At 38.2% G+C, this 17,257-nt stretch overlaps 1 protein-coding gene across 4 annotated transcripts in view; it reads right to left on the reverse strand.

The window, feature by feature from the left end:
• LOC111872105 overlaps window positions 1-17,257 on the reverse strand; it is a 214,133-nt gene that overhangs the window by 20,299 nt on the left and 176,577 nt on the right. For all 4 annotated transcript variants that reach the window (XR_004513870.1, XM_023865672.2, XM_033754533.1 and 1 more), the window contains 2 exons: window positions 10,881-15,450; window positions 963-1,436 (listed from right to left, as the gene is read on the reverse strand). Coding sequence is in view for 3 of the 4 variants with exons in the window: in XM_023865672.2 (XP_023721440.1) it covers window positions 963-1,436; window positions 10,881-15,450 (5,044 nt within the window). In the remaining variant the exon portion in view is untranslated. The remainder of the gene's footprint in view (window positions 1-962; window positions 1,437-10,880; window positions 15,451-17,257) is intronic.

The following is a 17,257-nucleotide window of genomic DNA, read 5'->3' on the forward strand; positions in this document are numbered from 1 at the left end:
GAAAGGGAAAATACAAAAAAGAATACTTTGTTTAATGAAAGGTGTAAATATCAGAACATCAAGTAGACCTATTTTTAAAGAATTAAAGTTTTTGACTGTCACCTCCTTGTATATTTTTGAGGTGTTGTGCTATTTTCAGAAATATAATTTATCCTCTATGAGAAATTCAGGTTTCATGTGCCAAACTGCAAAACACCAACTTTTAAGAAGAGTATTAACAATATGGGTATTAAATTGTATATAATAGATTGCGTTTGGAATTAAGAAAACCAGATGGATGTAAAGACTTCAAATATAAGCTAAAAGTATTTTTACTAGATCATCCATTCTATACAATGAATGAGTTTCTTTTAGAGGGACAGTAGTAAGCATAGCAAAGACTCTATTCAGTAACTGAAATAGATAAAAATTGTTACTTGTAGTATCTCGCTTCGATCTGTGACTGACATAGTCATATGTAGGACTTTGATTTACTGTAATACCCTTAAAATCCTCTTGCTAAACTCATATGGTTAATAAAACTAGTATGATAGGCATTTTTTAAATCAAACTGCATTTTGATTTATGTATTGTATCTAATTGGATTATTTATCTGGGTTTGATAGTGTGTGTGTGTTACATTTCAATTGTAGGTTTAACCACGTAAAGAGTAATTATTTATTGTTGACAAATTCTAATTCTTTAGGTATTTGGGCAAAAGGATTTCAAGGATGATATATTTAATGATGTGACTTGTTCAAGTGTTACTATTGTAGCAATTGTGAATGCTAAATAAAATGAATGATTGAATGAATGAATGAATAAATAAATGAATTAATGAATGAAAAATATATAAACAGAAGAGTTAGACTAACGGAGCACTTACCAGAAATAAACACATAAAAATATATAAAATAATTATAAATTATTCACAAGTTCAGTCAATATATGTAGTGAGATAAGTTTCCTGTTCTGGAACATACCTGGATATGAGCGGTTGGGACACAGGTCCAGGACTGACTGGGTTGTGCTTTGTCTGCACATGCTTCTTGAGGTTGCTCTGTGTTGAGAATGTTGAACTGGGACAATAATTGCATTTGTATGGCCTCTCTGGAACATTCCTCATTGTGTAGTTCCCTGAACTGGAGCCAGGTGAAGTCTCTGAGCTTGATGAAGAACCCCCACCTTGAGATGCTGATGATGCAGATTGGCCTCCATGTTTGCGGAGCAAATGGCGATCACAGTTTGACTTAGTAGTGAAGAGCAGTGAGCAATGTGGACATTTGTAAGGTTTCTGTCCCGTATGTGTTAAGACATGACGCCTTAGGGATGAAGTCCATGGGAATGTCCGTGTACAATATGGACATGACACACGATTTGGTGCTAGTGAATATGCACTTTTCTTCTTCTCAACCCCAGTGTTGTTGGTGTTGATGTTGCCCACCTCACACTCTGACCTGTGGGATAATTGAACTGTCAGGATGTTTCATGAGATTAACAACATGCAGATGGTGATGAAAATCAAATATTTTGCATGTTTTATATTTTTTGTAATGCACACCAAAATATAATTTTCCTCAAAGTATTATTCTGGTATTTTGTCAAGTTCCTGCTTTCTATCATAAACAGAATAAAGAACACTGAAATATATTATAAAATTTAACATGAACTATACTAAACATGGATAACGGCTGAGATTTCTATAGTGGTGTAGAAGTATTGGTTTATACTTTGTGGGGTCATTCAAATCCTCATTCTGAATTCTTTAATGCACATGAGTAAATCTTTATTTCTTCTGATTCTTACAGTTAAATTAATTACATTTAATTAATTATTTTAATTACATGTTTACTTTAATCTGTCTTATTTATATGCTTCAATATTGTGATCAAAACATCTCATTGTGGATTGACATTCAATCACCGTTATCTTTAGTAAAGAAACAGCACTTCATAGATATCACACGCTTAAACAGAATTTAGCGCTTATTCCAAAGTAATTCCTGTGAGTGAATTTAAAAAATGTGTACATATTTCTCTGTAGATTATTGTATGATGTTGTCAGTAGCTCGGCTGTACAGCATTGAACTGAAAGATGACTGGCAAATGATGAAGAAGAAAGGAAGCAACTGTGGCCTAACTGGTTTACTAATCCAGAATTGGCCTGGAGATATTCAGGAGAGACATGAAAGACCATAGTCAGCATAGCTAGTGTCCTTGCCAATATGCAAACTGAATATCTCCAACTCCAAAATATGAGATTATAAGCATTACTGCTACACCAATCAACTTGGTAAAAATTATATTTTAATATCAAGGGTAGTATATTCATTTCTTGAGAATGCATGCTTCTTTTGTCTATTTCTATCCTTATGTATCATCATTTATCTTTGACAAATCACATGTATGGGTGTATTAATAAATTGTTATGCTATGTGTTACTGGTTAAAGTGTTGAATGGTTAGTGTGATGTTATAGTGTTTTATAGAAGAGTGTGGTAACAGATTCATCAGTGTAGTCCCAGTCCCAGAAACAGGAAGCTGTTCATTTAACGGCTTTGCTTTCTTACTCAAGAAGAAAATGTGTGATGATCAGTCATTAATTAACAATGAACACAGTTTCCGGGTGCTATTCCATTTAGATCCTGTACACTGTAACAAGGAAATAAACCATATCCTGGGTAAAAGGCAGGTGTATCAGCTAGTTTAGTACATATATGGATTACATGCAACAGAAAATCAGCCTATATCATCAACCAGATTTAACTGATCAGCTAATAAACATGCTTTATTTGCTCAATCTGCTCACTAGGAAGGAAAGAACTGAAGCAATCTTTACGGGTATCTACATACCAATTTTGAACAAGAAAGCTGATAAATTTAGATTAAGGTTTGAGGTTCATGAAATATAAGAATTATGTGGACTGATACAATCCAAGATGAAAATGTAACAATTCTTTTATATATTCAATACTAAATTTCATCAAAATCTATTAACTGTTTGGGTGACAAAATATGTTGATGCACAGACAGACACACATTACATCCACAGTAAGTATTCCTTTCATGTACCAAGATTAACAACATAAAAATCACCCAGTACATAATGCAATTTTTGTGTTATACAGTATATTTATATATTACTGCTGTCTACTATCTGAAGTATTTATCTTCATTTACATTTCATCTGGGTGCTGACAACTTTATCTCTCAGTCTGAAGGAATATAGCAGTAATATCAACATGTTAGATAAAACTGAGTGCCATTTTTCATATCAGGATAGGACAGTACTTCCTGCATTCCAATTTCACCTCACAAATCTCTCATACTACAATGTGTTCAAATACTACACAGTTAACAGTCTCTACCCAACATTAATTCAGCAAGAATGTTTGAACACATCATTATTACCATCATATCTTTAATTCAGAACTCAACTTAATAAAACCATCTGGTACAACTATCTCTATTTAATTAAACGGTCACTTCATCCTACATTTTTGGACAGAATTCTGCCATCTTATTTAATACCTCATTAAACACCACTGAAAATGTCAATGGTACAATATATAGGTATAAGATGAACATTGTAGAAAAAACACAGAAAGTTACATTGGTGCACACCTTACTTGAATCACATTACTTTATTGTTATTTGTTACATAAAGAATGTTGTAATTTCATTTGTAGGAAACCTTTAAATCAGTCTTGTTGCCATTTCTGTAATTGTTGGCTTACAAAAATATGCCATTACAGTTTCAGGTAAGTTTATAAGCTATCCTCATACCCAAGCTCATATTCCCTGCTCAAATATCTCATTATTTACTGAAGTCATGCATATTTTCTTTTACTGCTAGTGGGGTGGGACTAAGTCCCTTGTACAGTGGCCACTTCTGGCCTATTGTACCAGCCCCAGATGATAGGTGAGGGTGATTGTGGAGCAATTGGCGGAATGAAGATTGTCAGGGGAAAACGAAGTACTCGGAAAAAACCTGCCCCAGCGACACTTTGTCCACCACAAATGCCACTTGACCAGACCTGGGATCGGGAAGCCAGCGACTAAACACTTAAGTCATATGCAAGTTACTGCATGGTTGCCATGTTACTGTTTTACATTCCACAGAAAGCTGCCCCAATAATAGGTGCATACTATTTGAAGATCTAATGCCATCTATAATTTCTGAATATTACATTAACTGGGAGGAGTGGCATTCCCACCTCACACATATCTACCTTGTCCATGTTCCTATTATTCTGATTGTATTGTACTGTACTATACTATACTGCATTTAATTAGAAATATGAGGTTTGGGTAGCCCCCAATGGTATAACATTCACACAAACTTTTGTAAGAACTAGTCAACTGGTTCAAAATGTAGGGAGGGAGGAACATTCACACAGAGAACATGGATCTTATATAACCCTATCAGCCCATTTTACTTATTGGGGGGGGAGGAGATTTATAAGGTCCCTTTGCTGTCTGTGTGTCTGTGAATCTCCCCTTAATTTTATTGTGTTCTGTGTGGTTCATACTGTATCCAAGTAAAGCAAGCAATCTGTTTCTCCTAGAACTACTTACATGAAACAACACTGTAAAATTATTACATGCACACTTAACAGGCATGTCTTGAAGGAGGAACTGTAAATGAAATCATTAGGATCGCAATGACTATAATAAGCAAACATTAAATTCATGTACAACTCTTCAATGGCAGTTGATACGCATAATGTGGGAATATCTAACTGTGTACTGAACTTTTGTCTTCTGGGATTTAATGACATGTAGCCTGTTGAAAGTCAACTGATGCTTCAGAGGAACATGTCACCTCCATCATAAGGGTTGAAAGTTAAGGCAAGCAAGAAGCTAGCATGAAGCAGGCAGCAAGCATAGCTATGCTTCTCTCATCAGGCAAAGTATGAAAACTACTCTCCTGGACTCATGACATGAAGCTGGCTTCTATCCACAGGAGTAGAGGTAAGATCCATCTCATCAATGATACAATGGAAAATGTCTAAAACATATGTCAGTTAATTCTAATTAGTTTCTAGGTATGAAACTCAAAGGCACACCACTTGCTCAGTAATAGTTTTGTCTTTATTTTTGTTTTCAACATTTTTTTCTAATTTTGTATTGAAATACAGCGTTTTGGAATAAAAATGTCTGTGTCCATACAACACCCTCCTAATAACATTCCATCTAAGTGACTGATTTTCACAAAACTTAGGCTGAGCATCATGCCATCAGAGAGCACCATATCATGTTCCTTCTAAATTCATTGCCATAAATAATACAAATAGGGCAGCTGTATGAACTTGTGCAGTGAATCACAATGAACAGCAGAGAGTCCTGAAATTTTTAAAAATAAATACAGCAATACCTCGCATAGACAGGCTTTGATCAGTCCGCATTCAGTATAGTCCGGTTTGAAAATTTCAAAACAAAGTAAATTTTAATTTAGCAAAATAAAAATAAATTCTAAATAAAATAGTACACAAAATTATTTTTAATACATAAATGATCGGTTTTCTCCCTTTATACAGTCAAGTCTCTTTTTGTGCGGTTCATTTTTATGTGGTTTTTAAAGTTATGTGATACGGTACATATTTCAATTTTTCCTGGGGTTCCCCGTTGTATATGTACCTATGCTCAGGTCGTTCGTTCTTGAGCTCTGACAGCTATTGTTGGAGGAGGTGGGGAGAGCACTACTTTAACAGAATTTTGGAAGAGCTACAATATCAGAAACGTTATCAAAAATATAGGCAGAGCATGGCATGAATTAACGGCAAGCAATATGAGGGTAGTATGGAAACATATCATACCACATTGTGCAAATGATTTCATTGGTTTTGAAACTCATTTTGCTGAAGTCACTAGTAACATAGTGGAAACTGGACAGCAACTTGGTTTCAGCGAGTTAAATTCCGTCAACCTAATTGAGTGCATCAAAGCGAACACTTATGAACTAGATAATGAAACACTTATTAACATAGATGAACAATGGGCTTATGAAGAACGGGAGGACAACTTAGACAACGACGACTGTGTTGAAGTGCCTGCACGAGAATTAACAGCTGAACAACTATCAAAAATCATTGGAATGGTTGAAACCTTGTCAGAGCATATTATGGAAGTTGATCCCAATATTGAACGTAGCCTTACAATTCGCCGAACGATAAACACTGCAATTCGTTGCTACAAAGAAATGTATGAAGAGAAAAGGCCAAAGAAGAAAAATGTGCACACATCAATATTGCAATTATTAGAGAATAGAAAATGAATTCCAAAAAACATGAATTTTTTAAAATTATTTCTATATAGACATTTGAATTTATTAATCACGTTTTATTTATTGAAAAACGGAGATTTTTTTGGAACCAATTATAATTTTTGTATGTATTTAGTTCCTCGGTTAGTCCGGTTTCAAACAGTCCGGGATACTGGCGGAACCGATTACCCGGACTATGTGAGGTATTGCTGTATAGTTTTTGTAAGGTAATTCTTATCTAACAGTTTGTGATGATAGCATGTTATGAAAGTGACTCATCTACCAGTTAAAGAAACCAATTATTTTAGAAGCTGGTTCTGTTTCCATTTTCAAATACATGTAGCAATGCTTCTCTCTCTGTTGAGTCCATCAGATGGATCTAATACTTCAACAATAGTTCTAGTCAGAGTACATCTCCAGCTGTTGATCTCCAGAACTAACAATTTGTATCTCCTGCTACTGATCTTTGACATTTACAGTTCATATATCCTGATAAGAACTGTTGCTGATGTCCAGGGTCAGAGAATAATTAGCTCTATCTTACTGGCCCAAATGAGCAGGTTTCATACTTTTACCAAAATGAGACTAAAGAATCATTATGTTATTTTATATGGACAAGATCACACATACACACACCTATAAATTCTGTATGAAGACTTCTTTTATATGCTAAAAACTACAAACATGGAGATGCTGCAAATCTTTGCTATTGTATCAGGAAAATTTAATGTAACAGGAAAGGCCGTGTAATAGCTTCCTCAATACAGAGGCCTAGGTTCAATTCTTGGTTAGTCCAACAAAGATTTATGATAGTCAAAGTAGCACTGGGACAGGATCTTTGGTGATCATTTCATTTTCCCCTACCAGTCATCATTCACCTTTGCTCCTTCATACTAACAAATCACCAGGAGCCGGTACAACAGGCTTCAGGGGCCATAGTAACAAGGTACATTGCATATATGTTCACCCATCATGCAGTAATTCTCACAGCTGCCACAAGCAGCACTACCTCACACAGATGCCACTACAGAAGAGGCTACTGAATTTTTGATGAATTTACACTATACTCAAATGTATTTGAAGCCTATCGCGTAGCAATCCACTGTGTCACCTATGACGACTCCTGAATAAGAAAAATGCTGTTTTGATCTTGCACTGGGTTTACACAATCTCATATATTTGGAAGACTCATATAACCAGCACACCCCATCCCGAACGTTTTAGAGGAATATGGTGCCTCCATCTTCATGTCTGTGCTGAAGACAGAGGCAGCAGGGCCCTTCAAAATGTTGGCACCTACATGGTGTTTTTACCATCAGAGACAGCATGCAACACTGAGTCTCCCAATTCTGTTTCCAATGAAACCTGTACATTATTCTGAATTGCTCTTCTAAATACGTGTATATTCAGATCCATATATCTCTGTAGCTCGTCCATTTTGCGAAGACTACAACTTCTCAGATAGAAAGGAATTTCTGGTAATTCAATATTCTCATTGATAGAAGAGAAAAAGCTGCATATCCTTTGCACCTAGAATACAGTACAACTAATAGTACCCTACTAGTTACATTCATCAATATAGAAAATGATGGCAAGAAAAATTAATCCAAATAAGGTACAGTGGCTCCAAACAGTGTGACCATCTTACATACATCATGAGGTCGCGCCATAACTCAAGCATTTAGTCGCTGGCTTCCCACTGCGGCGGCCCGGGTTCGATCCCGGGTCCGGTCAAGTGAGATTTGTGGTGGACAATGTGGCGCTGGGGTGGGTTTTCTCCGAGTACTTCGGTTTCCCTTGCCAATCTTCATTACACCAAATTCTCCATCATCATAATCGCCCGGGGCAGCTACAATAGGCCAATCAGTGGCCGCAATGCCGAGTGGACCCAACTGGACTCCACCCCCACTAGCGAATACAAACATTATACTACCATGAGACCCAACGGCATTGTGTTAATTAAGAATCCCCCTCTATAGCTGTGAAGGAGGTTTCATGATTAATCAATACATTTGAGATATGAGAGGTTCCTGTGGTGGTTAATACTGAGCCTGTGATTGTCTTTGATGTGACACTGCATAGTATGACATTGTTCCTCACATTTTAGTGGTAGGTGCTCCCTCTGCAAACCGCAGTAGTAAAAATTAACGTCATTTTGAAGTCATGTGAAATAATGTCTTATACGTGTGAGACCTGACTAAAGATTATTAAACTTAAATCATCACAGATCAATTTGTGGCATTCTTGCCACCAACACAACAATAAAAATAGATCAAATAAATCGTTTATATTGATTTTATTCAATAACTGCTCTATGTTTTGGTCTACATTTGGAACCATCTTCAGGGAGTTTCATTAAATATCTCTCATGTTATTGAAATATTCTAATATGGATCCACATTAATGTTAAACATTATAATCATATAACATATGTAATTATTGTGAAGTTGTAAAAATATTTCTAATTTTAAAAATTTTAAATTCTCGGCATTATGTTGCAAAATTCTGTTATTTTGTCGCACATTGTAAGTGGTGTGATATCATCTGGGGTTCGCTGTTGTATTATCTGGAAGTGAACTACCGTGTGTATTACTATCTGAGTTTTTAGGATATATGTATATTATATCTCGTGGAATAAATGAATTACTTACATGTTCTGGAGATATTCACGTGTAATGTTGCTATTAATTTTGTCTTGTCTTCCTTCATATGACACTGTGACTGAGTTTTCTGTGAATGAAAGTGGGTGAAATTATTGGTTACTGCATTTGGTTAAATTTTTAATTATATCTCGTTTAATGTTGTGCTCTTTTAAAGCTCCTATTCAATGGGTACCGGGGGCTCTTTCCCCAGCGGTAAAGCAGTCGAGGCATGAAGCTGACCACTCACCTCCAACCAGTGCTGAGGTCAAGATAATCTGGATCTATACATCCACTCCCCGATACGCCTTCATGGAATGGTGTTTAATTAATTAAGCACACGGACAACTTCACCTTACATTTTAATTCTAAAATTTCTAATTTGGAGTACATTATTAGTACTTATTTTCTTTGGAGTGTGCTATGTACTTATCATGTGGGCGTTTGTTTTGGTGTCATACCTGTTCCTGGTTTTGATGTGGACTGGCTAGAGTTTATGTTGTTCTGGGTATGTAGCTTAGGCTATGTGATGTTCCGAGGGAAGGGGGTAGTTGTGTAATGATGGGGGCCAGGGTGGACCTGTGATGCAGGAGGGGGTTTTCTGAATGTGTATTATTATAATGAGTAAGAGTATATTCTATTATGAGGTAAAATATAGGGTTGCGTATATCTGCTTTTAGCTTCTGTCTACTCAAATAGTATATACTGTCCAGCATAGGGGCATATGCATGACGAAAATAACGGGTTTTAGATCAGGTGATTGGATTTATTGGCACTTCGGTTACAGGTTCACTTAATAACACTCAATTATAGCGCTGTCGCTATTCTACACACGTTGCACACGCACTTGGATTTTCCGTTTTGGCTAGTCGTTTTCTGGCAAAGGATCTGATCAGAAACTATCACTTCAAATTACTGTGAAATCTTCATGATATTTCGTCTTCAATCACTCTGTAATCCTCTGTCCTAACCTGTACTCAACCGCCATACTAATCTAAGCTATGAAACGGTCCTCGTTATATAGGTTTCGCGCAGACCACACAGAAAACAAGTCACGTGAGTGCCATCTCGCCCGTCCATTGGTGCGCTGACTGCTGACTAGCAACGAGTTACAACATTTGTCCTATTGCTGCGTGCGTGTATCGCGTGGTGTTTTTGAGCCGCTGTCTAGCAATGCTTTGAGCAAATCCATTACAATATGATAGAGTTAAAGTGCTTTAATAAATCGGCCTTCTTTTTTGTTTGTATTACTTTCATTGTCTCCTCGATTGTACTATATGTATGTATGTGCATATGCATTGCAAATCAGCAATCTTATAATTAAACAGCAATAAAATAAAAGACCTTAACATTTAGCGAGATATAATTAAAAATTTAACCCAATATGAAGACCAATAATTTCACTCACTTTCATTCACAGAAAACTCAATCACAGTGTCATATTAAGGAAGACAAGACAAAATAATAATAAAATTGTTCTTGAATATCTCAAGAACATGTAATTAATTCATTTATAATATACATATACCACAAAAACTCAGATACACACGGTATTTCACTTCCAGATAATACAACAGCGAACCCCGGATGATACCACTTACAATGTGCGACAAAACAACAGAATTTTGCAACATAATGATGACAGAATTTTAAATTTTATAAAATTATAAATATTTTTACAACTTCGTAATAATTACATGTATTATATTATTATAATGCCTGACACTAATATTGATCCACATTAGAATATTTCAATAACATGAGACATATTTGATAAAACTGCCTGAAGATGGTCTCAAATGTAGACTGAAATGTGTAACAATTGTTAAATAAAACCAATGTAAATAATTTGACTGGTTTATTTTCAGTGTTGCGTTGACACCCAGAATACCATAAATAACGATACACAACAGGATATAAACAGTAAAGATCACAGATGAAGCAGTACATATTTCACTGTGTATGAAATTCTGGAGAACTTAATTGTAATTGAACTCACTTGTTTTCGTCGCTGCCTGAATTGTTGCCTTCACTATTGCTGCCTGTGAAAAGGCCTTCTTCATCTTCCTCACTCCCCTCCAGAGCATCTTCACCATCCTGTGTACCCCGAAAGTAACGCTGAAATGCTTGAGTATGAGTTGTTGCATTGTCCAGAAGTCGTGAGACACTCGCAAGATCAACATCCTTTGCACTGCCCATCACTCCTACCCTACTGCTGCCCTCACTGAATTTATCTTTGGTTTCTTCTTTTGATTGCCCTCTTTCTGTAGCTTCTTCTTCAACATCTTTTTCCTCATCAATCACTAATTCATTTTCTTCATCATTATCCTCATCTACATCTTTCTTAGCCTCTTCTAGACTTCTATCAGTCATGTCAGTCCCACTTATCGTAGGAACAGGGTGATTCAATTTTGATTTCAATTGTTGAGCTATAGCGAGTTTAACTTCTTCCGATATAAATGCCTTACTATAATTATTATTGTTATTGTTATTATTGTTAATTATTATACTACAATTATCTTTGGTTTTGTGGACAATTTCTACTGAAGTTGTATCAGTGGTAATCTCATCCTTTATCTTTGGTACTATTACCTGATGTTGAATATCTTGTTCTCCTCTGTCAGGATGGAAATTATCTTGAACGAAATTAGAGATCTGATAATTGTTTGATGGTTCTGGAACACTAATGACTGTAGGTAACTGCCGTGTTAATATGTTATTCTTTGACTCAGTACTGAGGCTGTCAGTGTCTGAATGTATATTCTTCCGTGGCACATCTTGATGGTTAGAGACACTGAGGTTCATTGTCAGGCTGGTGGGGATTGTGTGACTTCTCCTTCCAGGACCAGAAGTCCCCACATTATTCCTCTGTCTTTGTGTCCAGTACTGAGGATGCTGCTGTTTTATGTGACGTTCCATGTTTGAACGGAGAGTGAAACGTGCTGAGCAATGTTCACAAGCAAATGGGCGCTCTGTTCTGTACCTTCTCTGCTTCTGTTTAGGCATGAGGACTCCATTCTTAATTACCATCTTTACAGATGAGTTGTCCCGTTCCCTAGCTGACTTTGGTGCCACCTTTGTAATAGGTGGTGTCTTACTAACGCCACTGCCTGAGGCAGGTTTGTCAAACTCCTTAGTCGATATCATTTGAGACTGTCTGGTTTCCTCAACTTTTACATCACCATAACCCATTTTCACATCAGGTTTTCCTCTTGAATAGTCTGAAAATGTTTGGCTGTGGATTGCTTGAAGCCGTTCAGCTGTTGAAGCCATCATAGAATCAAAAATTGTTCCACCAGAGAGCTGTAAATTGTTGATCAACTCCTTGTGAAGACGTGATCTAAACTCCTCCATATTAGAACTCTGTAGCAGTGTGGGAGTGTGTGACATGAAGTAAGGATGTAAGGTAAATGGAGGCTGTGCTTGATGGAACGGGAAGTTACTGTTGTTCATATAAAGGTGGCTCAGCTGTGGATTTCCGAAGAATGCTGCAGGGTTCATATCCAGCTTTGGCACAGTGGTGGGACTTTGGCTGTTTTCATGAGGTGACATGGCAGTGCCCCTGCTAGAAGTAGCCATATGCTGCGCTATGGAGCCATGCTGGTGACTGCCTGTGCTGTCATTCTTATGACTTATTTCAGACTTGGGTACAAAAATTATGGAGGGAGATCTTCTGTTATTATTACTGAATGCACTGCTATGAGTTTTTCTGGATAAGTCTTGAGGTTCTGCATTGTCTGTTTCTTTGGTAGGAGTTGCTGAGAAGTTCTTTCTGTAAGGATCCCTTTTTTTACTCAAATCCAGTGCATCCATACTGAGATCTAAGGGAGAATCAACATCTCTTACTGGTGATGGAAAGGAGCCTATGGAATGTCGTGCTGGTGTCATTTCTGTGGTTTCTTTGTTTGAAAATCTTTGGTTTTCAGCTGTAGGTAGCTTAGGAAAAGTATTATTGTTATTTTTGGTTAAAGTGACTAGGGCTTCAATGCTTGAAATTTTGTCATTGCGTTCTCTTTCCTTATCCAAACCACCACCATGACTCATCTCTTGACCTTCCACATTTTCACCATCCCTCACGCTATTTGTCATCGTTGCGGCTTCTTGGGTCTTCTCCCATGGACGAGCCTGTTTTATACTTATCAGATGTTGCTCTGTGTTTTGGTGTGGTGACTGGGTTCGTGTAGATTCATGTTTGATCTCTTCATATTTTTGTACTGTCATCAACTTATCATCAGGGGAATAACATCTTTTGCGTTCATCCAAGGGATGCTGATAACTTAAGGAACGTTCCAAAGTGTTCAGATCTTCCCGGGAAGATGAGTGCTGATTATTAAAAACTAAAGACCTTTTCACATCTTCCCGAGCCTGCAATTTTGCTTGAAGATCAGGATCATTAGTTGGGTCTTCAGATGGATGATAAATGATGGATTTCTTTACATCCTCTCTTGATAATTTGGAATGTCTGTTTCTCAAATGTCTCTCACAGTTAGCTTTTGTTGTGAAGGCATAGTTACAGAGAGCACATTCATAGGGACGATCTCCATTGTGGGTTCTCATGTGACGGACTAAAGTTGCCTTGTCAGAGTTAGTGTAAGGACACATGTTACAGCGAAATATTCCAACACTTCCTGTGATATGTGATCGGTTGTGACCCTTGAGAGCTCGAAGATTTGGAAATACAGCTGTACAGAGTCTACAAGGAAATTCTCCCTTCAACTTCATACGTCTAAATTCAGCTGCAAAGCAGTCTTGCTGTTCTTCCTCACCAGCTACTGAATCAAATCTAACCCCACAATCTGCAGTTATCATGCTAGCCTGAGGGGGTGATTTAGACAGATCTTGGATCAGTCCCCCAGCAGCTGTCACAGATATAATGCTCTGGATGTCCGCTAAATCTTTCCCACTCTCTCCGCTCCTGTCCCCTGTCTCGTTTCTTTCCCCATTCGATGGGCTGTTGTACACATCTTCCCTTCTGGGATGGTTGTGTTCAACAGATCCTGACGGGGATGAAGAAACTGATTTGTTCTGCAAATCCAGAACAGCAAAGAAGTCTTCACGCTTGCGTTCTTCGATCTCTTCTTCTGATTCAGAGCTTCTGCCAGTTACAGAAGCTCTCCTTCGGTTGCTGCTGAGGTCTGTGGGTGTGTCAATGTTACAAATGCGATCCCCCTGGTTTTCATTGCATTGACCACGACTGTCCCTCTGGTGGATGTTTAAGGCGCTTGCACAAGGGAAAGCATGACCACACTTGTTGCACTGAAACTTGATGGCACTGGATGGCTTATGCAAACTCTTCTCACAGACGGCAACAGCAATGTGAGGAAACTTTTTGCTTGAAAAATCCACAAAAGTTAGGTCATTGAAACCAAGCACAGTTGGACTATGCTGCTGTTGTGAACTGTTCTTCAATCCTTTGCCGACTTTGCCATGTTGAGCCATGTGGCGGTGAAGGTTAAGTGCCCTGTTGTTCTTAAACGTCTGGTCACAAACATGGCAGCGGATCTGATACTCCGGGTGGGTTTCTTCCATGTGTGTCTCTAGAATGTTCAGTGACACAAAGTCCTCTCTGTTACAAACAGGACAATGAAGGCTTTGCTCTGGTGAACATTCCGGTGTATCTGGATGGCTACTTGGTGTGGCTTTAATCCTTCTTCTGCTTGCAGATTCACCACTTTCTGTAGCATCTGAAGGAAAAAGTTCAGGCAATTTCCGTTTATTCCCATTTTCACTGCCATTCGGTGACTGGTATGACAATGGCGATGAAGAACCTGAGGATTTTGTTTCAGTTGGTGACGGGGTATGGTTGCCAACTCTACGTTTTTTAGCAATGTTATTGCCAGGTTGAGGAGAAGAGTGAGGACTCCTCTTGCTGTTGCAAGAACCTCCACTGTCAGTGCTACCGTCACTCTCATAGTTGTTAGTGTTCTCTGACTTGGAAACTTGGCCGTTGTGGGTCCTCATGTGCCGATGCATGTTGCCGTTCGTGGTGAAGGCAACTCCGCAAATCAAACATTTGAACGGCCGTTCCCCCGAGTGCACGAGAACATGGCGGTCCAACGAGCTGGAGGAGCTCAGTGCCTTATGACAGATCTTGCACGTGAAGGTCTTCAGACAATCAACAGGAAGGTTCACATCATCATTGTTGTGAGAGCGAATGTGAAGGGTGAAGTCGTGCTGTGAACTAAGAACCGTGTCGCAGATCGGGCACAGGAACTTCATCTCCGAGTCTCCACTCTCAGCATTGCAGTCCTCGGCGTCTGGATCGTCGTCGCTTCCTGTCCGCGTCCTGGAGTCCGAATTCACCTGACTGTTCTCTCGAGATTCATCTCTATCTGTAATGTTGTCGGAGGCCGAGCAGTCATTATCGTTGCTTCCGTCGCTTTTGCTATCAGGATTCTTATTGCTACACGTTTTTTCATTCGTTGTATCGCATTCATGGTCATCTTCCACTTCGTTGGCTGTCTTCGTTGTACGTCGAGAGTCTTCGTGATTTTTGGTATCGGTCTGAGATGCTTCGTGATGAATCTCAGCATCGAAGTTTGTGTTGGCTATAGAGTGCGTGGCGGAGTCTGTTGAAAGAGAATAATACAATGGATTATCATCTAAATATATTAAGGTCTCTCAAGTTGAAGTTTCCTAAAACATTTGTACGATTCAGGGCACCTTGGATAGGCAGTCTTACAGAAGAAGGGTCTTTTGCGTGCAGTATGGAAATTTTTGTTCCCATCATGCACTTGGAACAGAATCTTGAACTTTCTAATGATGATGATGATAATAATAAATATAAAAATGGCATATTCTCAAAGATGTTTCAGGCGTAGTTTACAAATATTTATGTTAAGTCGCAGCTTACATTTCAAGTCTGCAATTTATTTGGTCATGTGAATTGGACTGTCAACACAACATAAAGAAGGATACATTCAACGTGGAGACAAAATGATGTTATGGTGTCTCTAATTCATTTTATTGATGACTTAAATTAAGTTACTTGAATTTAATTGGCCTAACATGGATTCATATTATGTAATTTTTGTAGTTGTGATTATCAGCGGTAGCATAGTTGGTTGAGGTACTATATTGCAAGCCGAAAGGTCTCGGGTTCGACTACCGATGAGGTCTTTGGATTATTTTTTACAATTTCCTTAATCTCTGGGTTCGACTCAGTTTCTAACAGAAATGAGTACCAAGAATTTTCCTGGGGGTAAATGGCGGCCGGCGCGTGAGGCTGACAACCTCACCGCAATCTGTGAGCCGATTATCTGTAAGATGTGGGAGCCTCGACGCCTCACAAACCTATGGGCCTTCACTACCTGTTAACAGGGACACCTTTACCTTTACATTTTAAAGAATGTAAATATTATGGAAGCAAGTTAAATCGAAGTAAACTTGTCGTTAAAGGTTAAAACTAATATGTAGGGATTAACAAATATTGATTGTTAATATAATACTGTGACACGTTACAATACGTTCTAAAACTTGTATGAGAGTTAAAATGCGAGTTACATCTCATCGTGTTAAATGTTTATTTTAATAAATTCCTAATAAATCATTTTAAAGTATGATACAATTAAACTCAACTTTATTGGCGTTGGGCCATGCCATATCTCTTGCGGTTAATCGCTGGCTTTCCACCGCGGCGGCCCGGGTTCGATCCCGGGTCTAGTCAAGTGGGATTTGTGGTGGACAAAGTGGCGCTGGGGCGGCTTTCCTCCGAGTACTTCGGTTTCCTCTGCCAATCTTCATTCCACCAAATTCTCCATCATCACAATCACCCGGGGCAAGCTACAACAGGCCACTCAGTGGCCGCTGTGCCAGTGGACCCAGTTTGACTCCACACCCCACTAAGCGATTTTTTTTTATTTCTCTCCTTTACTGTACAATCTGTAAGTCAATGTGCTGACTGGTGTACAAAAGCGATTTTAAAGAAAAAAATCATTGGCGTTGACTTGGGATCGTGGATGTTATAGGAAACATGTAGTATAGACCTGATTACAACAAACGAGTAAGAAGACAACACATCTACTTTGTCTCCGCCTTTATGTTGAGTAGATGGTCCAATTCGCATAACTATTAAATACACAACAGGATGCGATCCATAAAGTTTATAAATGCGATTTATTTCTTTAAAGTACTTAGAGCCTCGATTAGCATGCAGATTTTAATGAACAGTCAATTATGACGTATAATCGTCCATAAGGAGACAACTGGCTTCTTCCATTGTTGCGCACTATGAGTCTAACAATTGCATACCTTGAACTGAAATTCCAAATATAGCGCTAACGTACACCCTGAAGATTGAACCGTAAGGCGTTACGCGTGGCCTCTTAAGAGGGTGAGATACGCTTGGCACATCGTCAAACATCCAAAGTTTCTAGA

Source organism: Cryptotermes secundus, unplaced genomic scaffold, assembly GCF_002891405.2.
Source record: "Cryptotermes secundus unplaced genomic scaffold, Csec_1.0 scaffold417, whole genome shotgun sequence".
Taxonomy (NCBI): domain Eukaryota; kingdom Metazoa; phylum Arthropoda; class Insecta; order Blattodea; family Kalotermitidae; genus Cryptotermes; species Cryptotermes secundus.